General features: G+C 39.4%; 1 protein-coding gene and 1 pseudogene across 1 annotated transcript; both read right to left on the reverse strand.

Moving 5' to 3' along the window:
• The window catches only part of LOC129849313 (uncharacterized), a 30,080-nt pseudogene extending 13,871 nt beyond the window's left edge, over positions 1-16,209 (reverse strand).
• On the reverse strand, positions 3,156-4,771 carry LOC129849314 (interferon a3-like). Its single transcript, XM_055916248.1, has 5 exons — positions 4,637-4,771; positions 4,359-4,433; positions 4,084-4,233; positions 3,466-3,558; positions 3,156-3,251 (listed from the first exon to the last, which is right to left on the reverse strand). Exons 1-5 carry the CDS (start codon positions 4,769-4,771, stop codon positions 3,156-3,158), a joined length of 549 nt encoding a protein of 182 aa, XP_055772223.1.
• Positions 16,210-17,685: the final 1,476 nt, after the last annotated feature.

Raw genomic sequence — 17,685 nt, forward strand, 5'->3', positions numbered from 1 at the left:
GGGAAACCTTAAGTAATCTCTGTGATCCTCACGTACACCAAAACAGTAAAACATGTGTTACACATCTGCCGTTAGCGCAATGCAGTCCTTGCAGAAGCGCATTAGGACGCCCCAGAGTGTGTTTTTTAAGTCTGGACCACTGAGCAGAACGTCGTTAAGTGACATGCCTTTACACTTTTCACTGGAGTCAAACACCACTCTTATTTGTTCAGGCTTTTGTGAATGGTAAACACCAAATATGGGCAGATATCAGCGTACTTTGTCTCCCTTTAGTGGTGGAGAATGTTCGACTTGGTCATTATCCAGCATCTTTTGCATGAAGAATAAATGACGTTTCATGTCCAGCTTTTTGTCTAAAGTCCTGCGAAGTGATGTGAGACGGTTCATGGCCTGTTCCCTTTTATTAGGAAGGTCTAGTGGGGCGAAAGGGTAGTGGAGCCACCCAGTTGTTTACGTCATCCTGGAAAACCTGTTCGTCCATAATGTCCAAGAAGGCTTTGTCCTCCACTGATGATGCTGGTTTATCATCGTCTTATTTTTTGTCGAACACGGAACATCCCAGGCTGTCTGTGTTCACAGTTGTGCTTAGATCTCTCGAGTGCACTGTAGAGAGAGAGAGATGTGTTTCTGAGCTATGCTGCTGTAGTTCTCTTTCACCTGTATGAAGTCAGGGCAAGGGCTCAGATAGGATGTGCGACCATTTTGAAGTATGTTTCTCTTGAACTTGTTCACACTGGCTGGTCGGTGAGCCGTTCCAAGACAGACCTCACCCACGATGACACACCCAAGATCAAGTCGCTATGCATAAGGAATGTATTGGGGCCCATTGATTTGCTTTTGTACCGTGTGTACCCTTAACCTCTTTCAGCTAGGGGGCACTATTTTTATGTTTGGAAAAATAACGTTCCCAAGGTAAACGGACTATTTCTCAGCACCAGATGCTAGAATATGCATATAATTGACAGATTAGGATAGAAAACACTCCAAAGTTTCCAAAATTGTCAAAATATTGTCTGTGAGTATAACAGAACTGATTTTGCAGGCGAAAACCTGAGGAAATCCAACCCGGAAGTTCCTTTTATTTGGAAAAATCCCTGTTCCATTGCTTGCCCATCCTCCATTTAAAGGGGTATCAACCAGATTCATTTTCCAATGGCTTCCTCAGGCTCTGACCAGGCTATAGACATAGTTTCAAGCTTTTATTTTGAAAAATGAGCGAGATTTATCAAAAAGCGTCAGGTGTCCTTTGATTAGTTCATGCGCCCGAGAGTTGTAGCTCGATATTTTCTTTCTCTGTAGTATTGAATAGTTTACCGTCCAGTTGAAATATTATCGATTATGTATGTTAAAAACAACCTTGAGGATTGATTATAAAAAATGTTTGACATGTTTCTACGAACATTACGGATACTTTTTGGAATTTTTGTCTGCCCTTCAGGACCGGAACGAGCCTGTGGTTTTCTGAACATAAAGCGCAAACCAAATGGCGGTTTTTGGTTATAAAACTAATCTTTATCGAACAAAAATAACATTTATTGTGTAACTGTGAGTCTCGTGAGTGCAAACATCCGAAGATCAACATAGGTAAGCGATTAATTTATTGCTTTTCTGACTTTCGTGACCAAGCTAATTTGCGGCTAGCTGTTCTTACTGTTTTGTCTAGTGATTGATAAACTCACAAACGCTTGGATTGCTTTCGCTGTAAAGCATATTTTCAAAATCTGACACGACGGGTGGGTTAACAAGCTAAGCTGTGTTTTGGTATATTTCACTTGTGATTTCACGATTATAATTATTTTTAGTCTTTTTTTTATTTTTTATTTGGCGCTCTGCAATTCAGCGGTTGTTTTCGAAAATGATCCCGCTAAAGTGATCCGTGCGTCAAGAAGTTAAGATGTCTCGTCCTAAGATCAGGAGGATGGGAGCGTCTGTGTCCACAGCTGGAATTTTGTCTGCTACTGTTTGCAGATGGGGATGATGATACGCAATGTCGGAGGAGGGAATTTCCATCCTATTGTCTGGCATCATGTCATTCCAGGTGATTACCTCATGAATCCGGTTGAGAGAATGCCAAGAGTGTGCAAAGCTGTCATCAAGGCAAAGAGTGGCATCTTGGAAGAATCTCAAATTTAAAATATATTTTGATTTGTTTTACACTTTTTTGGTTACTACATGATCAAAGGGTCTATCTGACTCCAAATACACCAGAATCCTAAAGAATTAAGAGAAAACAATCATAGAAAAGGTTATAGTTGTTAATAAAAATGTAAAAACAATGTAAGGCTTCTCTTATAATATAATTATTTTGGTGACAACCTGGTTGATTAACAATATTTGGTTTATCAAGTTTGTTTTTTTATTTAAAAATATATGGGACAAAAAAAAAGACAGTTGCTCATCAAGCATTGCTCAAATAACTTTCAAAAGATTGTTCCAAAGTTTGACCCCGAAAAAGTTTCTTCCAATGAATTAATTATTACAAAATGAGTGTCTTTTCCTACGTATTAAGTAGCACAAAAATGCTTATCTTTTCACACAAAAGCACAAAAGTGCTTGAAATATGCAAAATACTTTTCGTACATATTTGCACGAATTGAGTGTGAGATTGTGTTGCAACACATCAAACCAACGTGCCAACGTGTTTTACACCTTTGTTTGAAACAATGCAAATATTAACAACCACTGTATATCTTCAAAATGTAGATAAAACTAGAATTGTGATTTCTTGGATAATCCTTCCGTGCATCTATAGTTCTGTGGCAGTGGTTCTTTTTTTCAACCCCATCTCTCAGCTATTTACAAAAATAGTGGTTGAGTGTGCTTTGGTTTTGATGGAATTGCAGAGTTCCCCTTTAGAAAGTCAGCCTATAAAAAAATGAATGCATGAAAGGATGAACTAATTATATAAGTGAATGAAAACAATATGAGAATAGTTGTAAGTATTTTTATTCAATTGTATTATAAATAAAACACGAATAAATAAATACATAGTGTACACCTAAATATCAGTCTACCAATATATATAAATAAATAATTCAGTCATTCAGTCAATCTAGCAGCCGGCCAGTCAGTCAGTCAGTATATATATCAGCCATCAATCTGTTAGCCAGCCTGAGGAATATGTCACGTCTCCAATGATGATTCTGTGGTTCTCCTCACGGCTTGACTCTGCTGTCAATGAATTTCTTGAACTGCACCAAGTTTTCGCGAATCTCCTTTCGCACAATCTCCCATGCGCATGCGCTGTGTTCCTGGAGAGCGAACAAGATATACATTTTATTTCAGTCAACTCAACCACTGCAGGTGTTGTTGATCCAACGCATCCATCGACATAAAAACGGCACTGGGCAATTCCAAGTTTCATATGTGAGTTGTGGCATTGAAATGCGTCCTATTTGTGGTGATCTAGAACTTTTGCTCAGATTAATTTAGCCTCTATTTGAGGACATTTGAAATTGGACCCACCTTGTCTTTCAAGACGGTGTTCAGCTTGTTGAAATATGTTTTCAGAGTAACCGACCCTCCATCTCCAGAGGATTTCCAAACACCACCTACGACCTGGAGACAATATAAAATGCTGGTGAGTGCATTAATTCTGAGACGGTTATGAAAATATATAACAAAAATATTTGTAGTGTATAAATTATGTAAATACCAATGCCCACGATTGTCTGCCCCCAAAATACACTGAGTGTACACAACATTAGGATCATCTTCCTGACATTGAGTTGCACTCCGTTCTACCCTCAGAACAGCCTAAATTTGTCAGAGCAGGTGTTCCACGGCGATAGTGGCCCATGTTGACTCCAATACTTCCCACAGTTGTGTCATGTTGGCTGGATGTCCTTTGGGTGGTGGACCATTCTTCATACACAAAGGAAACTGTTGAGCATTAAAAAAGCCAATGGCGTTGCAGTTCTTGACACATCCAAATTGGTGCGCCTGGTACCTACTAGCATACTCCCGTGAAAGACACTCTATGTCATGTCTATATCAGTCTATGTCATGTAAAGTGCCGTTCTTCCTAATGTTTTGTATACTCAGCGTATAACCTATAGACTACACAAGAGGGATTATACTTACACATAACTCTAAGTTTTGAACTTGACGATATATGACGTTTTGGAACCGTTTAAGTTGTGTTTTGTTCCACGTGACAGACGTCAGACTGTTGTTATATAATTGGTCCACATATCGCATAGCCTCTAATGCAACCACAGAGACGTCCTCACCCTGGATAAAATAAAACAGGGTTTTAGGCATTGGGAGTCTAAAGAAGTGGTTAAACTTCCAATTTACTATACTGTACTTTAGTTATACTGTACTTTAGTTTATCAAAATACTGAAGTGTATCCTACCTCTGTGTTCTTGTAAACATCCTCTGGAAACAGTTCGACGTTTTCTTCTACACACTTAAGTGGAAAGAGTCCACCCTGAAATAGAATTCATATCAATATCAAGAAGTAAACCATATTGTGATAGTAACCTGAAATGAAACAATGTTGTTCAAACGTGAAAGCATTGCTTAACAATAAAATGTGCTATAATGCAAAATAGAAATTTGAATATCATGGCGAATATTGCGCATCAATTTGTGCACACCAAATAGCGGACTGGTGCAGTTTAAATTCCTCACCATACGTGAGAGCAGGTCTATGCTCACGTCGTTCAGCTTCCCCAACCTAAACTGCGTCCAGTTGCAAGGTGTTGATGCTGCAGTGCCTTGGCAGAACAGAGTCAGGCAAATGCTCAACCATTTCAATACAGTCATGTTTCTTTTATAAGAACTTGAATGGAACAGCTATTAAAAATGAATAAAGACGGATTATCTTAATCTTGATTGATATGATACCTAGACTGTTGAAGTTGCCCATTTTATATAAGACAAGAATCGCTACGTAAATATGTCAAAATCCCTTGTGGTGAAGAAGGGTTTCGTAGTTCAGGCTTTCGCTTCCCTTTATAAGCCCCAATTTTCAGCGGGTGATTATTAATTATGCTATTGTAAAACTAATCAGAAAATGTTTGCCTATCAAGTTAACAGTTTTCATATGTAGAGAATTGCATTGGAGCAATGCATTTCATGCTAACATATTCAGCAGGTGTTAAAATGTAGGACATGTTGAATATTAAAAACTAAGAAAACCATGGCTGCTTTTTGATTTCTATAATACAATGGTACAGGGCTCTCTCCTATGAAATGAGGGCCATGTTCAATATAAATATGCTGTAGTTTTGGACATTGCACACCACATTTTTCAGATTCTGTGTAGAAAGGTTTTTTGATAGTCGTAGCACGGAGATCATTTTTTGGTCACAGACGCCAAGTCTGTTGTCGACTCTCTTTTAATCAGGTAGTGCAATATGAAGCATTACTGTTCCGTGTTAATATTGCAAATCTTTTGAATAAAAATACGTTTTATTAATAGAGTGACTGGTAGTGTTGAATGAAGACAAAAGCCGCCGCCTCTAAAATCGAGAGTAATGTGCGGTGGTATTCTGGTGGTATTGCCAGCATGCAGGGGAATTACTTTTCCTTTTCTCTTATGCGCTTCATTCTTATTAAATTGATTTGGTAAATTCCAAGGGGTCTTTTTAAAGTTAGTTCATTTTTTGTTTAAAAAAAGAGCATACGCCCTAAATTAGCCTTGACGATGATGTGTGAATTTGACCGAATGTGAATGATGATGACGCTAATGATGGTTCTAGCTCTATTTTTCTAAACTTTTATTTAACCATGAAAATCCCATTCAGATATAGAATCATATGACGATGATGACTACGACGTTAATTGGAGGTGTAGGTTTCTGATTATGCTGTTTTTATGTTAAGTCTTTATATTAGGTTACCTTGTAACAATGAACTAACTGATCATGGCATTGATTGTTCAAGATTGTTGGCCAATCATCAAATTAATGATTATTTTAAAACTTGATATGAATTCCACTGTATTAGTGCAGTCAGTTAATTACAACTGTTGTTAAATGGGTAACAGGTTTATTTGGCAGCCTACATTGGTGTTTAAAATAAATATATTACATCTGCTCATTTGTAGTGCATAGACTCCACTATGCTGCTGTTTTGAACTGCATATTGCCCATAAACAAATGAATGCATGAAAGACTGAATGGATGAATGCATGGATGACTGAATATGTAAATGAATACAAACAATATGAAGCTGGCTAACATTTTTTGTCTTTTTTTAATTTATTTTTAATGTATTTTTTTTTTTTTTAAATTGTATTTTTTTTTTTTTATGTTTTTTTTAATGTTTTTTTATCCCATTTTCTCCCCAATTTTCGTGGTATCCAATCGCTAGTAATTACTACCTTGTCTCATCGCTACAACTCCCGTACGGGCACGGGAGAGACGAAGGTCGAAAGCCATGCGTCCTCCGAAGCACAACCCAACCAGCCGTACTGCTTCTTAACACAGCGCGCCTCCAACCCGGAAGCCAGCCGCACCAATGTGTCGGAGGAAACACCGTGTACCTGGCCCCCCTTGGTTGGCGCGCACTGCGCCCGGCCCGCCACAGGAGTCGCTGGAGCGCGATGAGACAAGGATATCCCTACCGGCCAAACCCTCCCTACCCCGGACGACGCTATGCCAATTGTGCGTCGCCCCACGGACCTCCCGGTCGCGGCCGGCTGCGACAGAGCCTGGGCGCAAACCCAGAGACTCTGGTGGCGCAGTTAGCACTGCGATGCAGTGCCCTAGACCACTGCGCCACCCGGGAGGCCCATATTTTTTTCAGTCAGTAAATATATCATCCGTCAATCTATTAGCCAGCCTCAGGTACATGTCACATGTTTCCAATGATGATTATGTGGTTTGTCAAACAGACTGCTTCTTCCTCACTGCTGGACTCTGCATTTGATTTCGTCACCGCTTGACTCCGCTGTCGTGGAATTTTTTTAACTCAACCAGTTTGAAGCGAACCTAAACCCCACGATCTCACATGCGCATGCGCTGTGTTCCTGGAGAGCATACAATACATTCATGTTTAAGTCAAATCAACCACAGCAGGTGCAGCGCCAACGCATCCTTCGACTTAAACGGCGTTTGGAAGTTCCATGTTTCACATGTGAGTTGTGGCAGCAAAATTCATCCGATTTGTGGTGATCTAGAACTTTTTCTGTGATTAATTTAGCCTCTTTTCGACGACATTTAGTATTGGACCCACCTTCTGTTTCAAGACGGTGTTCAGCTTGTCGAAATATGTTTTCATGACATGTTACCTGAAGTAACCGACCCTCCATCTCCAGAGGGATGCCCCAACACCACACCCGACCTGGAGACAATATAAAATGGTGGTCAGTGAATTTGTTCTGTTTTAAATCACAAATTAAAGACCTGTGCCAATTACTGTCTGCCCCCCAAATATAGCTTAGGCTACACCACGAGGGATCATTTACCCATCCCTTTAATTTCTTAACTTAGCTAGGTCATCTGTTTTTGAACCGGTTCAGCGTCCACCTGCACCGATCGGAGTCTGCTGTGCCTCGACAGAACAGAGTCAGGCAGATACTCTACTATTTCAACCATGCCATGTTTCTTTTGATTATATTTAAGTGTAACAGACGTTCGAAATGATCAACAACCGATTATCTTGATTCGATATGATACCTATATTGCTAAAGTTGTCCATCATATAATTAACCAAAGTATCGCTATACGTGAAGGTATAAAACATTCCTTTGTGGTGAAGAAGGCTGCATGGTTCAGGCTTTAGCTTCCCTTTACAAGCCCCACTTTTTTTGCTATTGTGAAATTAATAAGAATGTTTTTGTCCAGCAAGTTAACAGTTTTTATACATGTCTATGCAGAGAATTGCATTTCATGAGGTCAGAAAGCAGTTATTCAGCAGGAAATTATTATTTTTTATTTCACCTTTATTTAACTAGACAAGTCACTTAAGAACAAATTCTTATTTACAATGACGGCCTAGGAACAGTGGGTTAACTGCCTTGTTCGGGGGCAGAACGACAGATGTGTACCTTGTCAACTCGGGGATTCGCTCTAGCAACCTTTCGGTTACTGGCCCAACAATCTAACCACTAGGCTACCTGCCACCCCATATTCAATATTGAATATAAAAAACTAAGAAAGCAGTAACCTATTTTGAGAGTATAGTGCGGATAGTATTGGCTTATTTAACTTTATATTATCTCTCATGGTGTTTATTCTTATTACATTGATTCGGTAAATTCCAAGGGGATCTTTTTACAGTTTGTTCATTTCTGGTTAATAAAATAGTATTTGTCCTAGATTAGCCTTTATTAGGCGCTTACCAAGACGACGAAAATGATGACGATTATGTGTGAGTTTGGCCTAATGTGAATGAGCAGAAAAGTCACATTGATATATAGACTCATAGAATAATTCTGATGATGACGTTAACCCTCCTGTTGTATTCGTTTCATGTGAACTAATTCTGTCTTCCCGGTCCAAAATGACTTCCCCATTATAGCTGATTATAAATCCATAATAATACATATATTATCACCTAATGTTGTGTTATATCTTTTTATCAACTTAAGTTCTTGTGAACATTACACGTTTTTAACTTCTATTTGCTATTTATGTCCTGAAGGCCTCATTGACCTGAGCTCATACAACTCGTTTTTTAGTAAATTAAAGCATAATGTATGGATTATTTTGACTATAACAAATACTCAGATTAAACCTATTGTGCTCTTTATCACAGACTACTTTGTGTCAAAGTTTAACAAGGACTCTCTCCTCCTTACCAGTGTCATGATCAAAGATATGATTAAGAGCCTCACATACAGTATCTCGTTTGGTCATTGTGCTGCCACAGAACGAATTGTGAGCAAGGCCTCAAAAAAGCTTTATATACCAGAGCTGCGAGAAAAGTGCTATATATTATTGAAGCAATGTTGCGATTGTTTGTGAGACTGCCAACAGGTGTGGTTCCCGTGGGGGAAAGATTCTATTGGGGAAAGGTTCCGGTGGGGGTTGCCATGGAAGCAAAGAAGGGGAGTGAGGTGTGTCTGTAGTGTGCTCAAACACACATGCATGTGGAGGTCTGGGAGAGGAAGTTTGTCTATCTGATGAATGGGCATGTGCCTGAACTCAATTTTATACACTAATTGTAGTCTCACCCATTCATTTCTAATGACCGGTCAATTTTGACGGGGAAGATCGCAAGTGTACAAAAGTTCAATAAAACACCCCAATGTTATGAAAATCATCCAAATGTATTTTGTGTGTTCAGATGCCTTGTGTGGACAAAGTCACGGAACCGTATGACAATCCGATTAAATGAACTACATTTTTCCAAGAGAAAACTTGTAAATCGGTCCAATTCGACCGGAACACAGCAGGAGGGTTAATTGGAGATGTCAGGTTAGTGATTACGCAGTTTCTATATTTAGCATTTATATTATGTCACTTTGTAACAATAAACTGATCATGGCATTGATTGAACAACATTGTATGCCTATCAACAAATGAATGATTATTTTCAAACGTGAGATGAATTTCACTGTATTTGTCCGGTCAATGAATTACAAATGGTTTAAATGGGTCAGCAGGTTTATTTTGGTAGCCTACAGTCAGCCGTGTTATGAAATATACATATTACATCTGCTCATGTGTGGTGCATAGACTCGAGTAGAATCTGTAGATCCTTCTATTTCCACACGATTTCATTTCGAACATCCTCCCAAGTACAAAAGCTGTTGTCATGAAACGACAAAACCCCACAGTAAATTGAAATGAGTAAATGGAAGAACGAAAAAGTGAATCAAATTAAACCATTCAATATAAGCTACTGTGTTATTTTAACCTTTTGCTTTAGAAGTTGCTTCATTTAGCTGAAGCAATGTTTTCTAGAACGACGTAGTGTCTTCATGAACAGGTGTCCAATGGTATAATTTTAATCTGCATTTAACTGTGTGAAACTATTTAATGTAATAAGTGGTATTATCATATCAGGGAAGACATTTCAATTTGTAGGCAAAAAAGAATCATAATCACGCATTCAGATAAATTGGTTGTCTGTCGGAAAATTATATTTCTAAAGTAATCTAGGGGACTTTTGTTCCATGACAGAGTGTAAGGGTATTAACTAGCGGCCGAAAAGTCAGACGCAGGAGAGAAATAACTGTGTTTCCAACGGCGCAATTTATTTACAAAAACCCACCGGAAAACATAATAATAAATATCCATGTGTAACATAACCCGCCTCACACCAGTACAGACGTACACACACTTACAATAAACAATCACCACCGACAAGGACATGAGTGGAACAGAGGGTTAAATACACAACATGTAATTGGTGGGATTGGAATCAGGTGTGATGAAAGACAAGACAAAACCAATGGAAAATGAAAAATGGATCAGCGATGGCTAGAAGGTCGGTGACGTCGCCCGCCGAACACCGCCCGAACAATAAGAGGGGAACAACTTCGGCGGAAGTCGTGACACAGAGGCTGGAGAGGTTTAGCAAATATCGTTCTCACTTGACCTAAAATGATATATGCAGTCAAAACCATCTCTCTCTGTTGGGAAAAATAAATGGATGTAAATTAGTGTGCTATAAAATCATTCCATTGAAGAAAATTATTTGGCTACTGTTTGTCTTCGAATAACAAATTCATGTTGAATTCGATGTTCAAGTTCTCTTGCAAGCACTGAACCGGAAAACGACCACCTTAGGTATTTAAAACATGATATGGTCAGCTAAGATGTAAATTGTGCCCAGATTTAGAAATTAGGCTGCGTCTCGTGCTCGAACACAATCATCAATGGTTTATGTCAGCCGAGTTTGATGCTGTGCTTATTTGGGATTTTGAGACGAGCATCGTTCCATGTGCATCCATCCCATCGTTGGATACACCGGACATATGCTAAATGAAAAACTCCACCACGTCAAACTGGTTATCATGAGTGTCGGCTAAACAACAAAATCTCACGAAGTATTCGAAAAATCGGCCTGGAAATCTGAGACAAGCATCAATATGTAGCCTATAGGAAGGCATCCCAAAATTCCTGACAGGCAACCGAGATGAGACAACCAAGTAGCCTAGCTGCGTGATTCACCATAAATAAGCCTTATGATGAGACTGTAAAGAAGGTTGGTTTCATAAGTTAACCCGGTGTATCGAAACCTTTCATTGTTGCCTACAAACGTCAGTGGTGATCTTCAATTGAAAAAATATACTCAACTCAACCAAAAGAACATATGATGATCCACTCTTGACAAGTTTCTCTCGGGGGAAATTGCATTTATTGAGTTTACACATTGCGTTCATTAACAGTTTCATGTGCCAAGTCATTGGATGATTATTATGATATATATATATTTTTTTTTACATATACACAAAACATACTTAAAACCATTTAGATACAGCACATATGAGTATTATACCATATAAAGTAAACACACATACTCACCATTCAAGATGTTATGGCAAATAACCTCACACCATTAAATAATTGGATATATATATCTACAATATCTCTATTCTATCCAGGAATTCCAAGTCTTAGTCATAACATGCAGCCTTTCCAACAAGTCAGTTCGTCAAATTTCTGTCCTTCTAGAGCTGCCACGGTAAACTACAAGTGCGTTTATTGTGAAGTGGAACCGTCGAAGGGAAATAATGGCTCAGCCGCGAAGTGGTTGGCCACACAAGCAACAGAACCGGACCACTGAGTGCTGAAGCGTGTAGTGCGTAAAAAATCGTCTCTCCTCGGTTGCAACACTCACTACCGAGTTCCAAACTACTCTGGAAGCAATGTCAGCACAAGAATAAAAAAATAAAAATAAGACTGTTATTTGAGAGCTTCATGAAATAGGTTTCCATGGCCGAGCAGCCGCACACAAGCCTTGCCCAAACCGGCTGCGCGAGTGCACCATCGTGCGCTATCGTGCATAAATTTATTTTGCGACCCCACACCAAACGCGATCACAAACAAAACAAACTCTGAACCAATGACATTCATTTGGGGACAGGTCGAAAAGCATTAAACATGTATGGTAATTTAGCTAGTTAGCTTGCACTTGCTAGCTAACGTTAATTTGTCCTATTTAGCTAGCTTGCTGTTGCTAGCTAATTTGTCCTGGGATATAAACATTGAGTTGTTATTTTACCTGAAATGCACAAGGATCTCTACTCCGACAATTAATCCACACATAAAACGGCCAACCGAATCGTTTCTAGTCATCTATCCTCCTTCCAGGCTTTTTCATTGTTTAAATTATATGGTGATCGCATCTCAACTTTCATTGTATTACCACGCCTACTGGCAAAACAGTTCGTCTTTCTATCACCCACGTGGGTATAACCAATGAGGAGATGTCACGTGGGTACCTGCTTCTATAAACCAATGAGGAGATGGCACGTGGGTACCTGCTTCTATAAACCAATGAGGAGATGGGAGAGGCAGGACTTGCAGCGTGATCTGCGTCAGAAATAGGAATGAGTTCTATTTTAGCCCTTGGCGTCCAGGCGCTCGTTGGCGCGCTAGCAGTGTGGGTGCAATATTTGAATAACATGGATTTCTACATTTATTTTGCGATGCTCGCACACGCAACGTGTCCGGTCTGGTCAGCATGTGAGGTCACCATGCGCAATGCCAAGCGTCGGCTTGAGTGGTGTCAAGCTCGCTACAATTGGACTCTGGAGCAGTGGAAACATGTTTTCTGTGGTGATGAATCATGCTTCACCATCTGGCAGTCCAACGGACAAATCTGAGATTGGTGGACACCAGAAGAATGTTACCTGCCCGATTGCATAGTGCCAACTGTAAAGTTTGGTGGAGGAGGAATAGTGGTCTGGGGCTGTTTTTCATGGTTCGGGGTAGGCCCCTTAGCTCAAGTGAAGGGAAATCTTCACGCTACAGCATACAATGACATTCTAGACAATTCTGTGCTTCCAACTTTGAGGCAACAGTTTGGGGAAGGCCCTTTCCTGTTTCAGCCTGACAATGCCCCAGTGCACCAAGCAAGGTCCATACAGAAATGGTTTGTCGAGATTGGTGTGCAAGAACTTGTCTGGCTTGCACGGAGCCCTGATATCAACCCCATTGAACACGTTTGGGATGAAATGGAACACCGACTGCGAGCCAGGCCTAATCGCCCAACATCAGTGCCCGACCTCACTAATGCTCTTTTGGCTGAATGGAAGCAACTCCCCGCAGCAATGTTTGAAGTAACATCTAGTGGAAAGCATTCCCAGAAGAGTAGAGGCTACTATAGCAGCAATGGGGGGAATGAGATGTTCGATGAGCAGGTGGCCACATACTTTTGGTCACGTGGTGTATAAATTTAAAGTAGAAAATCACGTGACTGACGATCAGCAACGAGTTTAATCTGCATCCCCTCAGATGGTTAGATAAAACCACTGTCATTGGTTTTTGACAAGAACGAAATTTGGACAAATTATACAAATTACATTGTATTCACAAGTCGGGGAAAGTACTGCTAAGGACCCCAAAGTCAAGCTTAAATGAATGTATGTTTATTCACGCCAGCCGAGAGATTACAGACAAACTGCGCTTCATGTGGAAGTTAGTCAGAAACTCTGACGAGGTATTTCACCCTCAGCGTATTTATACTATCGCTTCGGGTTACACAAAGATAACCAAGTGTCTCATTTCTCAGCAAAGCGTTTGCTCCCAGAGACCGGCTGCAGAGGAGGACAACACCTGGCAACCACAGTCTGGGTGTTCAGCCAATATTTTCCCTCCCGCTGAGCCGAACTTTTGAGATCAATCCTCAGACACCCGGTCTGTCTACAACAGGCGCATTTCTAAGTATTAAACAGGTCAAACATGTAGAATAAACAGTGGTGTAAAAATACATTAAAGTACTAATTAAGAAGTATTTTGGGGTATCTGTACTTTATTTTGCTATTTATATTTTTGACTACTTTTACTTTTACTTCATTACATTCCTAAAGAAATTGTATTATATTTACTCCATACATTTTCCTTGACACCCAAAAGTACTCGTAACATTTTGAATGCTTAGCAGGACAGGAAAATTGTCAAATTCATGCACTTATCAACAGAACATCCCTGGTCGTCCCTACTGCCTCTGATCTAGCGGACTCACTAAACACAGATGTTTCGTTTGTAAGTTTTATCTGAATGTTGGAGTGTGCCCCTGGCTATCCGTAAATTAAGAAAAATAGAAAATGATGACGTCTGGATTGCTGAATATAAGGAATTGGAAATACTTTATACTTTTACTTTTGATACTTAAGTATATTTTAAACCAAATACTTTTACTCAAGTAGAATTTTACTGGGTGAATTTAACTTTTACTTGAGTCATTTTCTAGTAAGGTATCTTTACTTTTACTCAAGAATTACAATTGGGTACTTTTTCCACCACTGAGAATAAGTGTGAGACACTGAAAAAGCAGAACGAGACACAGTTAAATTCAACTAAACACATTTTCAATATGCCATTTTTTCACAGGTTATTCAAGCAGACAGGTAATACAGTTCAGTTCAACATTGGTACAAAAGGGACATACAAAATATAAATATAAATGTATAATAATAAAAAAACAATAAATTATGCATTAAATAAAATAAATAGACTGACAGGGTCCCACATGATTGTATTCATGCTTTATCAACTGGTAAGGGCGTAGCTTCTGAGATGAGTCTGGATGATCAGTGAATCTTTGCCTGAAAAATATCCAATCTTTCCAGATGATGTTTTGTCTCTTTCCTGATGAGCTCCCATGCCAGTGCACTGTAGTTCTGAAAACAAAGGAAAATTTACATATTAGTGGTATGGACTTTCTAGTCATATAATGATCATATTGTCTTGAACAACAAAGGGCTGGGGCCGTATGTAATAATAATAATAATAATGTATGAAGCATGTCAGAGTAGGAGTGCTGATTTAGGATCAGTATTGTCTTTTAGATCACTATAAATAAGGCAGAGGAGACCTGATACTAGATCAGCACTTCTCTGAGATGCTTAATACATATGTCCCTAGAACCCCAAAAATGTTTCAAAACTGCTCCTGCTTAGCCTAGTTAATATTGATTTGATTAGATATATTAAACACGTTGCCATCCGAAAACAAACTCACCATTTTTCTCAGTACCATCCTATTCAAATTCTTGAAGTAACGTTTCAGTCTCCTCTCAGGTATCTTGGCAGGTGATACCTGTTGGACAAGATTAAAACATTAGCCTCCCACTGAACATAATAGCCCACATAGATTTTCTCACTTGTACAGTTAATAGTCTACAGCTGGAGAGATACGCTCCTTTAGGTTTTCACTACAATCCTCCTCTAGCACAGCCGATTAATTAGCTGGTTGATAAACTGAATCAGGTTAGTTACAACTGGGGTTGGAGCGAAAACCTACAGGAGGGAGGTTCTCCATGAACAGGGTTGGAGAGCCCTGACCGAAACAGGGATTATACTTTAAATAGACCCGTTACTTACACAGGACTTAAGGTTCTCAAATTGGCGTTCGAGAATGTTGAGGAAATGGTCCAGCTTTTTCTTGTCCCAGGTGACAGATTTCATATTCCCATCAAACAGTTTTGTGATTTGATAGATGGTCTCGTTCCGGAATCTGACTTGGTCCTCAAACTACACATGAACATGTAAAAAGAAGATTAGAAACAGTATAGTCTTCAATTATGCCATCAATGTAACGTTGGGTCACGACCGCTATACTAAAGCATATCAGAACATGAAAAGTCAAAATTCAAGTCTTTACCTTGGCGTCATCTATGGGTCTGTAAAGTGATTCGGGGAAAAAGACAGGGGCCTCCTGCTCTGTGATATTTCCTCCCTGGAATACAACCAATATAGTATTTTAAGTCACACGTCTAAAAGTATAGCTTATACTGCAAGGACAGTATAGGCCTAATGTATACAGCCTCTCGTGATCGCTCTGTCATTATAGCCTAGCGCCCTTTTACTATGGCTACTCAAATATAGATTACAGTTTTCTAACACAGCTGCTAAACATGAAACATATGACTACTTTACTTGGTTGGTTGTTTTGCTGTCCTTAATACATGCATTCAGTCTCCTCTTACAGTGTGCTGATAACTCACCATCTGGTCCAGCAGTGAAAGGTATTCTGCGCTCAAGTGGCCGTAGTGGTGTCGGATCCAGTCACAGCAATGACACACGCTCTGCATACTGCAAATAATAAGAAAAATACACGTCCAACTCTGCATTGTATACATTGTAAATAGCAGTTTGCTTTGCTCTTAGTTTTCCAGTTGAGTTTGAACATTTTGGCTCTTATTAAGGAGTTTTATTTGGAGATGGGAAAGTGAAAACTGTATGGTGAATTTCCCCGATCAACCTACCGGAGGCGGGGACTTTAACTTTCCAGACTCTAGCACATGCAGCCAAAGGAATTACATGCCTTGTCCGACTTCTGGACGACCAAATGCCAGGGTTGAATGATAGTTTAACCACAACAATATAGGTTATTTTATTTTGATATAGGCTATTTGCGAGAATAAGCTACACATGAGCTAGGCTTACAAAACAAGCCTGATAACGAAATCGTCGAGGTCGAAACAAAACCCCAAATTATGACATTTACCCACATAATAAGTCAATTTAGTGGGTTTCGTTCCCAAGTTAGTCCGAAATATCCTTTCGCGGCGTTCTTGCAAGTCCTCAATGTTGCGTTTCAAATGAAAATTGAAAGGGAGACGTCAGCGTCTCTCAACTTTTAATTTCAACAATGATGTAACCAACTTTCACCTGCTGGTGATGCAATTTTGACGAGCAATGATAACATGATTTGTTGGAACTTTGTCCTTTTCTTTACAAATGAAAAATAAAAATATATATTTGACCATACACTGAGTGTACAAATCATTAGGAACACCTTCCTAATATTGAGTTGCACCCCATTTTGCCCTCACAACAGCCTAAATTCGTCGGGGCATGGACTCTACAAGGTGTAGAAAGCGTTCCACAGGGGTGCTGGCCCATGTTGACTCCAATGCGCCCCACAAATGTGTCAAGTTGGCTGGATGTCCTTTGGGTGGTGGACCATTCTTCTTCTTTTTTATCCTTCATTTAACTAGGCAAGTCAGTTAACTGCTGGGAAAGCATAGGCCTCATGTCTATTTTTGGATATTGATAGACAATCTAAATTGTTGATGTTATGGAGCCACCAATACGGCTATGTTTCACTGCTGGTCTCAGATCCCTTCATCACTTTTCACTTAGCCTAGACTTTCTCCGTGCTTGTCTGTCTGTCTGTCTGTCTGTCTGTCTGTCTTACCCAATGCTCTTTCACCTGAGAAGCGTAACATGAGCCTGGTTCAACATTGTAGCAGCCGCCACAATTCACCGTTTTTCCCTAATTAATAATTAGACCAAACAGAAATTATTTATAAGATGTCCTGGTGATTCAATAGTTAATCATTACATCACTTTTAAGTTAAAACACTATTTGTTTTGCTCAGAGTCTGTCAGTAACTCTATTAGAGGCAGATGATCTACTCTTTTGGCTGCTTCTGATGACGTTTGCATATAATGACAATATAATCTCGAAACTATGCTGGTATTCTTTTGTCCTTTATTAAATATATGTATTATTATATTCTTATCTATGAATATTTTGTATTTGTACCAGTAATAATTAGTAAATGGCACCATAAAAAGTTCTATTTGGACCCAATTTTGGTTCAGTGATG

This window comes from Salvelinus fontinalis, unplaced genomic scaffold, assembly GCF_029448725.1.
Source record: "Salvelinus fontinalis isolate EN_2023a unplaced genomic scaffold, ASM2944872v1 scaffold_1435, whole genome shotgun sequence".
NCBI lineage: Eukaryota > Metazoa > Chordata > Actinopteri > Salmoniformes > Salmonidae > Salvelinus > Salvelinus fontinalis.

Excerpts from the sequence above, each read along its gene's own strand:
- LOC129849314 (XM_055916248.1), bottom strand. The coding sequence starts at position 4,771 with ATGACTGTATTGAAATGGTTGAGCATTTGCCTGACTCTGTTCTGCCAA. Across the intron at positions 4,234-4,358 it reads ATGTTTACAAGAACACAGAG|GGTGAGGACGTCTCTGTGGT; the intron begins GTAGGATACACT and ends TATTTTATCCAG. Across the intron at positions 3,252-3,465 it reads ACACCGTCTTGAAAGACAAG|GAACACAGCGCATGCGCATG; the intron begins GTGGGTCCAATT and ends TTCGCTCTCCAG.